Genomic DNA, 11,837 nt, shown 5'->3' with positions numbered 1-11,837 from the left:
GAGCTGCTCAGGTCCCTTCCGACCCTAGAAACTATGAAACTATGAAAATGTGACCTGTGATCTGTACCAAGGGTTTGCCAGCTCGGCACACCAATGGAGAGCACCAGGGAACTCGAGACATGCAAACACTGGGTTTTCCAGAGTTTCATTTTCTGAGTCTCTGTTGTTAACAGATCAAGCTGAATCTGAGGAGGTGTAAAAAAAAAATCAACGCAGCTCCATACAGGGGCCTCCTAACTACTTCAGAGTGAGATCCTCAGTTGGTTTTAATTTTAGCCTGAGCTGCTCTGCTTTCAAAGAAACGTCCCCTCAGCATATGTGCCAGCTGCTCTCATCTGGCTGGGCAGACTTCCCTGCACACAGGCCAGAAGCCAGGCAGCTTTTCAATGAAGGGGTACCTTGCAAAGTGAACTCTGCAAATTAAGACTGGTCTTGAATCACACTCAGCTTAGTGTGATCTGAGCCTCCAAACCTGACAAACCCAAGTCTCAACAGCACCAGAAGCTGTTGATCTTTAATGAAGATACCACCCCCCTGTTTAGAGAAGTATCATCTACTGCAGCACTGGGAAATTTATCTTGAGAGGTTCCTTTAAGAAGTGAGAGATCTCCTATGAAAACTGCTTTAAAACCACTCCAGACTGCACAGGGCCCAATGCAAGCCCTTTGTGAAAGCTACCGAAAGCTTCCCACTGCCGAGGGAAAAAGCCTCTGTAGAGTTACCTCTTCTTTTTTAAAAGTCATTGCCTTGCAGTCAGCGTTCGGCTTGATGCATCTGATGTAATGAGGCGTAGTGCTATTTAAAATCTGCATCAGGCATTCAAGTGACCCCTACAAAAACAAACAGGAGTAATTAGTGCCCATGCGATGTTTCCACCCTTCTCTTCCTCCATGGTAGTTTAGCCGATTTAGTACTTTTTTGGGTATTTTTAAAGAAAAGGTAGCTTTCCAAATAAGTGGGAATTGGACTTAAAACTTTTACAGTCCAGGCGGCAGGGCAGAGGAGGAGGGTGGTACTGGAGAAGCCTGGACAAGATCCATTTCTTTCTGAGAAAGCCAACTGTCTGAGGATATGGAAGGAGAGTTTGGCACATGGCCACAAGATCGGGGTTAGGAAGTGTGACAGGAACTTTGTAGGCCAAATGCTACTCTTGGCTCAATCATTAAGTCCAGGAAACCTCACTGAAGCCTATGAAGCTACTCCAGTTTGATACTTGACTATTAAACGGTATTTAGTTTAAAGTCAGAAAATAAGTGGAACAATTTTACTATAAAATGACTTGAAGGCAGCAGTGGAAAAGCGGTTGCCTAAGTCAGACAAGGAAATGAGAGCTAAATGGAAACAGAAGCATGAATGGGACAAACCTTGAACTTTGAGACCACTGTAACAATGGCTGCTCTATTCTGGGTTTTGACATCGTTTTGGCTTTCCTCCGTCATAGGAAACAATGTCTGAAGCAGCAAGTCCTCAGATGTCTGCAGAAGCTGAACTAACTCTGGTGGAATCGGGTCCTGCACAGACAAACAGGACCCTCGTAACAATTCCCAGCAAAATGACTTGCATCCTAAGAGCTGAGACGACACACAGTCGATTCCAGTGTTCACAGATCACCTCGTTTGCTTTCTGTGTGTGATGCTAGTTATACACACACTAGTTCAAAAGCATTTGAACGCAGGTGCAGACCCCTTTGGATTGTAAGCATGTGGGTATTCGCGTACTTTTGATTGATCACAGTCATCTTTCACGAACCTCTTAGATGTAGTCTGCAGACCCCCAGAGGTTGTGTGATACTAGTTGTAAGGCCTCTGCACTGCAGCCCGGCGACTAGATCAGCAGCACTCGGCTCCCGAAGCGCAGAGCCAGCTGAGCCTCAGCATGCTGACTGGTTCTGGGGCTGCTTTTTAAGGAGCTCTTGTAGCACCTGCTGCCACTGCTCAACAAACTGGCTTTAGTCTGCGAGTAGCTCTTGCCTGTGTGACTTCCCCGGTGCCTGCTCCTGCATTCCTGCCTGTGTACCCAGCCCCTGAACTCTGGAGCCCCAGTTTGACTGTGGCTTGCCCCCTGACTACAGACATGGGTAACATCCCCCCCAGCTCTAGCCACTAGGCCTAATGCCTCTGGGGACCCTGACACAAGTGATAAACCAAAAGGTAAGTCCATGCTGCTCTTTCCCTAAGTGTACGCAAGTTGAAGTCTGAATGTAATACTCCTGATGAAATGTCATACTGGAGGCCATCACTCCACACAGTTTGCAATGCCAATGTTCAGTCAGTCTGTTAGCGAGGGTATTTTCAGAATTTCTGATTCTCTTCTAATAAGAGCCACGTGCCTCTTTTTCAGCTGGTCAGTTTGCTTTTTATAAACATACCTTGTTTTTCTCCACCATGCCTTCTACCTGGTAACCGACTTTGCCAGCATAATGGGAAATAATGAAGTTGGGCTTCTTGCTAAACTTGTCCCGACTTATACATTCATTATCTGACAGGGTTTTTTCAATCCGGGTTTGGAACAGGCTGATGTTGGAGGACCTGTTCAGACGACACTCCTGTATGATGAAAACAAGGTAGAATTGCAGTATCGTCCCCTATATGCAGCAAACAAGCAAACTATTAAAATCCTTTTTGCGATGGCTTACTTAGAAGTAAAATATCTTGAGATCTCCGTATTCCAAGCACTGGAAAGTATTATGAAGAGTAAATAAGACTGTAATGGTATCCAGGTTGTAGCCGTATTGGTCTAGAGAAAAAAGCAATCAGGACGACTCATAGTAGAGAGATGGTATCTTTTATTAGACCAACAAGATTTTTGAAAAATGAGTCCTGATCGCCTTTAAAAATGTAATGGGGTTTCATGCTTAAAGCCATCTATATGTGCAGCATCAAGTGGGAAGGAGATAAATCGGTGTTATGCACATACCTATAACATGATACAAATATGTTATTTTGCATTAATCTACTGCCAAGCTCCTCTTGGGATGCTTTCATACTAAACAGAATATAGCACTAACATTTCTTCTGTGGTGGTTAGAGAGAAGATGGCAGCGGTTAAAGTTCAACCCTTAAACTTACCTCATTGAGCAATGAAAAGATGCTGACAGGGCTTCCTTCTATCAGGTCTAGACAGCTCTGGTTATCCTGGTAGTTTATAAAAGACCACTCAAGACCTTCTGCTGCATATTCTTCCTAGTGCGTGAAAGAGAAATCCAGAGAATGTGATCCAGGGAAAAACAGTCTCTCACCTTGGCTTCTTTTTTTTCTTTAGAAAGCACAACTCAGTTTATATAGCCTTACTCATCCTAATAGAGAGCTGGCAGGGGGGTTATCACTTGCAGAAATACAGCCGTTTGGAAGGTCCGTCTGCAGGAACCTTCAGCTAAGGAGACCTGAATCCCCTTGGGCAATCTGTAAATGCATGTGGAAACTCTCCAGTTATCCCTAAAAGCTGTGCAGATGTTTGACAGAGTGAGTGAACGCAGGTTTTAACTTAATTGCACCTCCACTGCCCAGGCAGGATCTCCCTCGAGGGGAAAGGGAATCTCACACGAGCGTTTTCAGAGCAGAAGTTGGTCTTCAGCAAGCATAGGAGGTAATGGTGCTATACTTAAAATAAAACTAAATGCCGGAGGAAGTGGATGACAAAAGCATCACCTGATTGTAAGAATCAGTTTTACCTCATTCCTTTACTGGCCACAGTTCAGTTCTATGTTACAGAAAAAGAAAATACGGAAGCAGAATGAATTCTCGTCTTTAAAAGTCTGCAGCCGAGAATTACCTAGGCAGAGTCACTAATGGAATATAAAGTGGTTGGCATCCAGCCAGAGTGAGAAAGGGAAGAGGGCAAGTGGCAACTCGCAGCAGGCAGCAAACAGCGCTGGAGATGCAAGTTAGAATTGTTTCAGTTGTCTAAAGGAAAGTAATAGTGTACGTAAGACCTGGTTTCCTTCTCAGCTGACTGTTAATCCCTAGTATGCTGGCACATAGCATGCAATGACTTTGGAGAGCATTAAAAAAATACTTTACCGTGTGTGTGTGTGTGTGTGTGTGTGTGTGTGTGTGTGTATTTTTATAAATAACTTGTCTGCATGTGTGTGCATGCTTGTGTGTATATATACATACATACACACAACCATATTTTATATATATGCTATAATATATAAAATATGGTCAAGTTTATACATATGTATAAATTGTGTTCTTAAAAGGTCCTTATTTGCTGAAAAAAGCTGCAAAACATATTTAAGATTGATTTTTTTTTAATGCTACTGCCTGCAATGTAGCATTCATCCTCCCACTGATAAAAAAATACTATCAAGTTTTAGGGGGGAGGGGGCTTTGTCCTTTCAGCTCAGTTAAGTGGGCAGAGAAGCATGATGAGATGTAGGGGGGGAAGGGGGATATGGATTAAAAGGCAACTCAAAGTGTATGTGGAACTTAAATATTTTATTTCTATTACATTAGCATCCACAGGCTTCAGTCTCAATTGGGCCCTGTTGTGCCAAGTGCTGCATGGACTTCAAAGCATTTGTCTAGGATGTATTCGGCACATCAAGAACTGGAACTAATTAGCAGCTGGTTTAGCACTTGGTTATTTGATCAACCAATGACTGGATCAAAAGTTGAGCAAAGTTCAAAGCGTTTTCTTGATGTCTGCGTAAGTACAGGTTAATTTCTGTGCCAGTTGCTGTAATGCAGAGAGAGAAAGTGGTTCCTGGTAGTTTACAAGTACTACTATCAATTAATAAAAGCAGAGGGCAGACACAAAGTGTGCTATTCGTACTGAAGGACAGTGGTGTGGCAGCCGGGTTTGAGAGAGCAGACATCTCACACAAGGCACTGTGAACTGGTCAAGTCCTTAGTTATTGGGCTGTGTGTGGCCTCTCTATCCTGGGATCAATTTTAGCCTGAGAAAATTGCCTTCAGTTAACTGAAATCAGGGGTGATCCAGACAGCTGTGTGCTTAACACCTTTTCTTGCTGATGGGAAAGTTGTGCGTTAGCACCAATGTCTGAGGGAACTGCTGTTCAGGCATAGCTCATCTCAAGAGGAGACCAGCCAGCTTGGCTGCACTCAAATGCCTTTTAGCAGCTGTGCTCTGAACAATCTGTCCTTCATGGCATCCCTGAAATACTCTTTTTTTCCCCTCCTACTCTGGAAAGCGTCCCTGTCCCCTTCCATGCTCTTTCCCAACAGCAGCCCAATTCTGCAATCCTCATTCAAGTAATTTGTACTTACGTGAGCATCAGGAGAGGCAAGTAATTGTACAGAAACTTAAGTGAAGGCCACATGACACCACCTCAAATACACAGCTACAACTCTAAGTTAACAGAACTGGATTGGGATTAGGAGGAAATACAATTGTGTTGCCTGTTATCTCAGAATGACAGTACCTGTTGTGCCTTCAGGTAGTGTGCCACAAAGTGTTGCTGTAGTTTTTCATTGGCATAATTAATACAAAGCTGTTCCAGATTGTTTTCAGGGAAAGATTCAAACCCATAAACATCCAATAACCCTAGAAAACATAGGGGAAAAATATCCATAAGATCTAATGTGCTTGGGTCTAAAGAAGGAAAAGCTACTTAATACTCTTGAATCTGAGAGACTAAAACCCTTACCTATAAAATTGCTCCATGTGGAAGAATCTGCATAGATGCTTTCATTTATTACCGAAACCAACCAGTCAAACAATCTATAAAATAATAAAAACTTTGATTAGGTGGACAAAAAAAAAAAAAGTGCCTCTTTAACCCTCAAGGGCCCAGTTCCATTAAGGACAGAAGGCCAAATTTTGCCTTTGTCTTTTCCTGTGCAACATACAGCTCAGCCCAAATCAAAGAGGAGTCCCAGGATGTGAAGGCAGAATTGGCCTAACACTCCTATAGGCCAGTTTCCTTTATTTTTAAGATGTGGACTTTTGCCATTCTTTATTTTAGACTGTAGTAACACCTAGAGCTCTGAATCAGTTGTGTGAACATACTTTGCTTAGGAGATGCAAGTCCACGCACAAAGACTGGGCTGTCCTTGAGGTGCATGAAAAGAGAATTCTGTCACACCGCTGAGCTGTACGTTCAGATGATTTCAGCTCAACACACATCAAGTATTGTAGCTGGATAGAAATAGATTTCAAATCTTGCATATGAGCTAGTTTCATTCCCACCGAATAAAGCAATCCTGTGGCTGGCAATTTGCATATTTACTCATTTAGGATACAGTTTAGGATTAGCTACATTAAGAGTCACTTAAGTCTGTAATGGGAAGCAGTTGCTCAGGGGTTCCAAACCTTTCTTTTCTGTAGCATGAATTGCATTTTAAGTGCATTTAAATCGCATTAGCAGTGGAGAAGGGCTTTATACAATCACTAATGGTATAATACCTGTGCAAGCAATTTGCAACAGGGAAAAAGTAATTATTTTTAGCTGTCTTAATGCAATTTAACTGATGAAACTGAAGAAGTCAGCAGAACGTAACCAGTGTGTGGAACGGCCTGCTTGCTGTACTTTTACTAGGGAAAACATGTCTATAGAAGGACAGACATCAGCTAGTGGAGAGAAAAAATTCTGAACTAGTAGACCTGGCACAAGCAGAAGAAAAGTGATTGAAAGTTCCTACACAGACAACCCAAGGCAAACTTTCCAAGATCCAGTATGTGCCGCAGGCAAGCTAGATAGCAGCCATTCAGCTGAGAGCACGAGGAAATGACTGATTGGGATGGAGCAAAGCCATGCGAGGAAGCCTTCCCCTGGGGAGCTGAAAGCAGGTTGTCTTCATATACCTCTTCCCCTCCCTCAGCACAAATTTCCCGCATGCTTGTACAGTTGTCACTACAGTTTGCACTTACTTGGCATAGATAACTTTGGCCAGGCAGTCCCTTCTTGTCTCGCATTCTGATCTGGAGCAGGGCTTTTTGAAGACTTGCTGTTGCTTTCCAGCAGTTATAGTTCGAATCCTCAGTGTTTCCAGCAACTCTTCTGCGGACATTTTCAGCAAGTCTGCTGTGGTCTTCACAAAGCCTTGTTCAGAAAGCAAAGTTTGTAACACTAAAAAAAAAAAAATCTAAATTCCTTCTACAAATGTAAATGCCTTATTTTATAGATAGGGCACTATTCTGAGATCAAAATTAAAAAAGACATGTTTGACTTCATAGGATATTCTCTTTCTTAAGCTCAGGACAAGATTTTTCAATATGGGCCTCAGATTTTGGGTGCTCAGTGACCTCAGAGTTACTCAAGAGGTATTCAACTTCTTTTGAAAGAAACTCTAGTATATGAAGTTCGCTGTCCAAAATTAGTTCGCTTCTTGGAAGTCTGAACTGCAACTCTTAAAATATACACCTATCCATTTGCTTTGCAATTTCACCGAGGCCCTGGCTTGTACTGCACAGAGAACTCCAAATCCATGTAGAGAAGAAACACTTATGACCAACAAAATAGACTACCTTTGCGGTATACTGTGGTGTCAAGATTTCCTAATGCATTTTAAGACTCACTAAACACAGAAAAAAACCAACTGAAACAAACTAGAAAATTATGGGGCCTGAGTGAAAGTGGACTGATTTTGTCAGAGATTGTGCAAAAGAAGTATGAAGCCCTACTGGTTAGACCAGTGTTTTACTTTTTGTGGGAAGTCTGGAGTCGCTGGAGTTGAGTCATAGAAACCGTCTATTGAAACAAGGAACATGCTGCATATTTTCCCTTGCAGAGTGCAGCCGCTTTTGTAGACGGTAGCTAATTTGACAGGCTTGCTGAGATCAGAATGTGAAGGTGGAATTACAACTATTACTTGAGCACGAACACACACTACAAAAGCCCTACGCTCGGGTATGTCTGAAGTTTCAAAGCTCCACAGTGTAAGTACAGGACTAGACCTGAGGATCCTGGTCCTGCCAGCAGCTTGTTCTGTAGCTTTGGGCAATTCATTCAGGTCTCCTGATCTCTAAGATAGGATGTTATCTCTCAGGGACAGGGAGGATTAAATGTGTGCTTGTACAGCACTTTGAAGCTCTAGGGCGTTTTTAGAAAGGCTCCATTCTGCCCTCTCCCTCCCTCCTTTTGAGTGGCTGTTCTCTTCACTCCCTCCTGCAATTAAAGTTTTCTATTGAAAGGCAGAGTACAGTACATCAGACTGTAATGCTCCTTCCCACTGGAAAGCAAACACCAGAGCTATGTATGCTTGAGTTGTTTGGTACCTTACCTTTGGCATCATCTTCTGGCTTACAAGGCTGAGATTCATCTATGGCACTAGAGAACTGAATGTTACCAAGATGCAGAAGCCCTGCCAGTACCTGCAACATGAAGAGGCGCTTCAGTGCTGGAGTGGAGATTTACCCGATATCACTAATGGCACATCCCCGATGAACAGGACAACAGCAGAAACATTTCCACCAATATACAAATGGTTAGAAAGCTGCTGTTTATTTCTAAAGTCACTAGCTTAGGTTTTGATCTTGCACAACTGTAGTCAGTGGGAGCAGGAATGAGCCCTTTGATTGCATAAGGGAACAAGAGCACCTCTAACTGCAACTTCACGTTCTTCTATAAGTGACCGCTGAGGCCTGGGGTGGTGCAGGCGCCGAGGTGCACGGTTGGCGGCCCAGAGGTTGCAAGTTCAAGGTTAAAACAGAAGTGCTCACGTTGAGGCCCGTCAGATTGCAACGAACCTGCAAATTCTGCTAAATGCCTTGTCACAAGGACACACAAAAGGGAAAGGATAAGGGATTACTGAATCCTGTAGAACAGAGTTAATCAAAGGCAGTGATCTGTAGAAATGTGGAATTAGAGGCAAACCTGCTGACCCATTAGAAGTCAGTTTTGCACCAGTAAAGACTGCAATGTTTAGTACTAATGGTACCAAAGCTGGCACTTTACACGGACCCTATTGAGCGAGCATCCCAACTGCCCCCTTCAGAATGAATCAGCAGATGTATCTGACCTTAAAAATGTTGTTCTGTGTGGAGTGGTCAATGCCCAAGTGAAACATTGCATCTCTGGTTACCCCAAAGCAGTCCTCTGCAAAGCCAAAGAGGGTGGTGTTATATATTTTATATCACACTACAAACAGGGTCCCAAACACTGCTAACCAAGCCCTTTCTCAATCCTTCAAAAAGGCAAGATGGTTCTGCTGAAATTTTCAAAGGAACTCAGGCGAGCAGTGTCCTTTTGAAAAGTCCCAGCTGCCAACCAAAAAGAAAGAGGTCACGTTACTGCCACTGAGTGACTTAATGGAGTGGAATATCGACCTGTTGTGGGACACAGAGTTTAGGTTGCAAATTGATAAAACACCTACATATTACACCAGGTTTCCGAACTTGACCTCAAAGTAATGCAAATAACTTGGGTCAGGACATGCTATTCTGTGGCAAGAACAAGGTCTTAACAGTGCAAAATTAAGTCTAAACAGAGGCAGTCATGCAGGTGGCTTTGTGGAAGTGGAACATAAATCCACTGCCCCAGTGCCTTAAGTCTCCCTCAAATGATTAACTTGTGGTCATGTGATTTGTCTTAAGCCCATATATGCATTCACCACTAATATTTTTTTGTGTATAGAAGTTCAACTCTTTGTGCCAACAAAATCTGTGCTGTTACCTTCTAGGTCTTTTTCAGAATTGGGCAACCAGAAAAAGTTTGCACTTTCATGGAGGTTCCACTCCGCCCTTTCTTTCTTAGTGGCACCTTTTGTGATCTTGAAACAGAAAACAAAAGAGTTACTGAATCCTAATGCCGGCATTTACATTTTCTGGTAGCAAATGGTAAGCGTATTTCCAATTTCCCACTCAGTGGGATGCAAACAACAGATCCAGAAAATGAAACGTAAACTGAGTAAACAAACTGAGCACCAATAAAACAAAAAGTTGCAAGTACATCTTGTGTCCAGCTCTAGCCAGTCTATCACCACTGTATTTTTAGAAATACAAAGATAAGTGAGTCTAGTACAAACCTGATAAAAGATATGGAAGTTCCTTTCGCAAGGGGCCTGATAGGCAACTCTGGTTTTCTCCAGTAGGAAAGTTTGAATGGAAGCACTAGTCAGATGTTGTGTTCTAGAGAAATGATAATTTTTTTAAAATGCACTATTAGAGATAGAAACCCCATGGTCACACAGTGTACAAGGGGTCCCTAGTTTGTAAGTAATGCTTTAAGCTTCCGATGGAAGCTTTCTGGTGTTTCTTTCATAACATTTCTATTCTGGGATCCTTAAGATGATTATCCATGCAACGGCACAGTAGTAGCCCATTTATATCATCTTCTGGACTGAAGTTCTGTTTCCAAGTTAGATGTCCATTAACTGTTTACACTGTACTAATTAAATCCAGGAAACTCAAGAGTCTCAACAGGCCAAAGCATGTTACAAAAACGCTCCACTCGAATATTCTGTGGAAAGCTTGAGAGACCAGTTTGCAAGAAGTGAAAGTTGTACAGATGAAAAAACAAAAAAGAAAAATAGACAGCTCAAGCATTTTGCATAATTGTGAATACCTGTTTAACTGAAGCTGGATATATTTCCCAAAACGGCTACTGTTGTTATTCCGTAGAGTACATGCATTTCCTGTGAAGTTACCGGGAGTGGGGACAGACAAAGCATTATCATTCTCCAGCCGTGAAAAAAAACAGAGCGGTTTTACGCTTCTACTTAGGAAACATAATTACACAGGATATGCAAGTTTTTCAGAGGTGAATTTCTCTTTGAATTTCAGAGGGAGATGTTTTAGGTCTGCGTGTGTTTTAAAATATATCATTTTGTTTTAAACAACAGACAATTCCTTTTTACCAAAAGCCTCCATAACAGGGTTCGAGTCAAGTACTCTCCTCTCGATCCTTTCCACCATTTCACTGCCTTTAGGGGAAGTGGTTGAAGCAGCAACAGTGGCATAAAATTTCATAAGGCAGCGGGATGTCCAAGTCTGAAAAAGAGGTTTCACGTAGGCATTTGTCTGCTTTCACCACATTAATTGTCTATTCATAACAAGAGACATAGCTGTTGGAAAACTACAGCGTGTTACTATCTAATATGCTGAAGAAACTAGAAGTGCACCGATATACTGGTCCATATCGTATCGGCACCGGTAAAAGGAAAATCAGCATTATCGGCAATTGGCTTTTTTTGGCTGATGTGGCCTGTATGTTGCCGATTAAATGCTGTGTGCCTGCACGCAGCCACAGCATGCACATGGCCAGCCAGACAGCTTGGAGAGCAGCAGCCAGCTATTAAGTCTGTTGCGGGGGAAAGAGTAGAGAGAGGGAAGGGGCATGGGGCGGGGGGAGCAGATTGAGGCTCCTGTGGTGAGGGAGGGAGTGTGACTGGGGCAGGAGCAGGCGCTGCCCAGCTGGGGTGGGGAATGGGATAGAGCTGTGAGCGGCACGTCTAGGGGGTGTGGGGCGGCTCCCACTGCTGCGTGCATCCCCAGGGAAGCCATGGGGGACGTGTGCCCCCCGGATCTGTGCGTGGGGCAAAGGCGGGCTGCTGCTGTGGGCTGGGGGAGGCGCTGGGCTCTTCCTGGCAGAGGGGGGTGGTCTGGACCAGGGTTGTGCTTGGGCCGGGTGGCAGTGGTGCTGGGGGGGTAGGCTATGGCGAATTCTGGGGTGGCTGAAGCCCACCCTGTAGTGCCTCCCACCCCAACGCCACTGCCACCTGCCCTGAGTACCGCCCTGGCCCAGCCCCCCTGCCTGGACGAGCCCAGTGCCACCCCCCGCCAGCCTGCAGTGGCAATGTGCCCTTGCCCCGTGTACAGATCCGGGGGGCACATGCCTCCCGTAGCATCTCCGGGCATGTGCGCAGTGGCAGGATCTGCCCCTCTTCCCCATGCCCCCCCTGAATAAGCTGCTCATGGCTACATCCCACCCCCTG

General features: G+C 43.9%; 1 protein-coding gene and 1 long non-coding RNA gene across 2 annotated transcripts in view; one reads left to right on the top strand and one right to left on the bottom strand.

Moving 5' to 3' along the window:
- The window catches only part of MYO19 (myosin XIX), a 31,108-nt gene that overhangs the window by 8,713 nt on the left and 10,558 nt on the right, over positions 1–11,837 (bottom strand). Inside the window, exons 6-18 of the mRNA XM_019511109.1 lie at positions 10,761–10,893; positions 10,469–10,538; positions 9,930–10,032; positions 9,578–9,674; positions 8,925–9,001; positions 8,187–8,277; positions 6,835–7,006; positions 5,612–5,685; positions 5,387–5,508; positions 3,069–3,182; positions 2,369–2,545; positions 1,365–1,511; positions 723–830 (exon numbers count right to left, since the gene is read on the bottom strand). Of these exons, the coding sequence (XP_019366654.1) occupies positions 723–830; positions 1,365–1,511; positions 2,369–2,545; positions 3,069–3,182; positions 5,387–5,508; positions 5,612–5,685; positions 6,835–7,006; positions 8,187–8,277; positions 8,925–9,001; positions 9,578–9,674; positions 9,930–10,032; positions 10,469–10,538; positions 10,761–10,893 (1,485 nt within the window). The remainder of the gene's footprint in view (positions 1–722; positions 831–1,364; positions 1,512–2,368; positions 2,546–3,068; positions 3,183–5,386; positions 5,509–5,611; positions 5,686–6,834; positions 7,007–8,186; positions 8,278–8,924; positions 9,002–9,577; positions 9,675–9,929; positions 10,033–10,468; positions 10,539–10,760; positions 10,894–11,837) is intronic.
- On the top strand, positions 2,509–5,242 carry LOC109293269. The gene is made up of 3 exons (XR_002096284.1): positions 2,509–2,574; positions 3,711–3,920; positions 4,458–5,242. It is a non-coding gene; the product is annotated as an uncharacterized LOC109293269 (long non-coding RNA).

Source organism: Gavialis gangeticus, unplaced genomic scaffold (genome assembly GCF_001723915.1).
Source record: "Gavialis gangeticus isolate Ggan-Ray unplaced genomic scaffold, GavGan_comp1, whole genome shotgun sequence".
In the NCBI taxonomy this organism is placed as follows: Eukaryota; Metazoa; Chordata; order Crocodylia; family Gavialidae; genus Gavialis; species Gavialis gangeticus.
The sequence above is the reverse complement of the archived record's forward strand: the minus strand, read 5'-3'. Positions and strand labels throughout refer to the sequence as shown.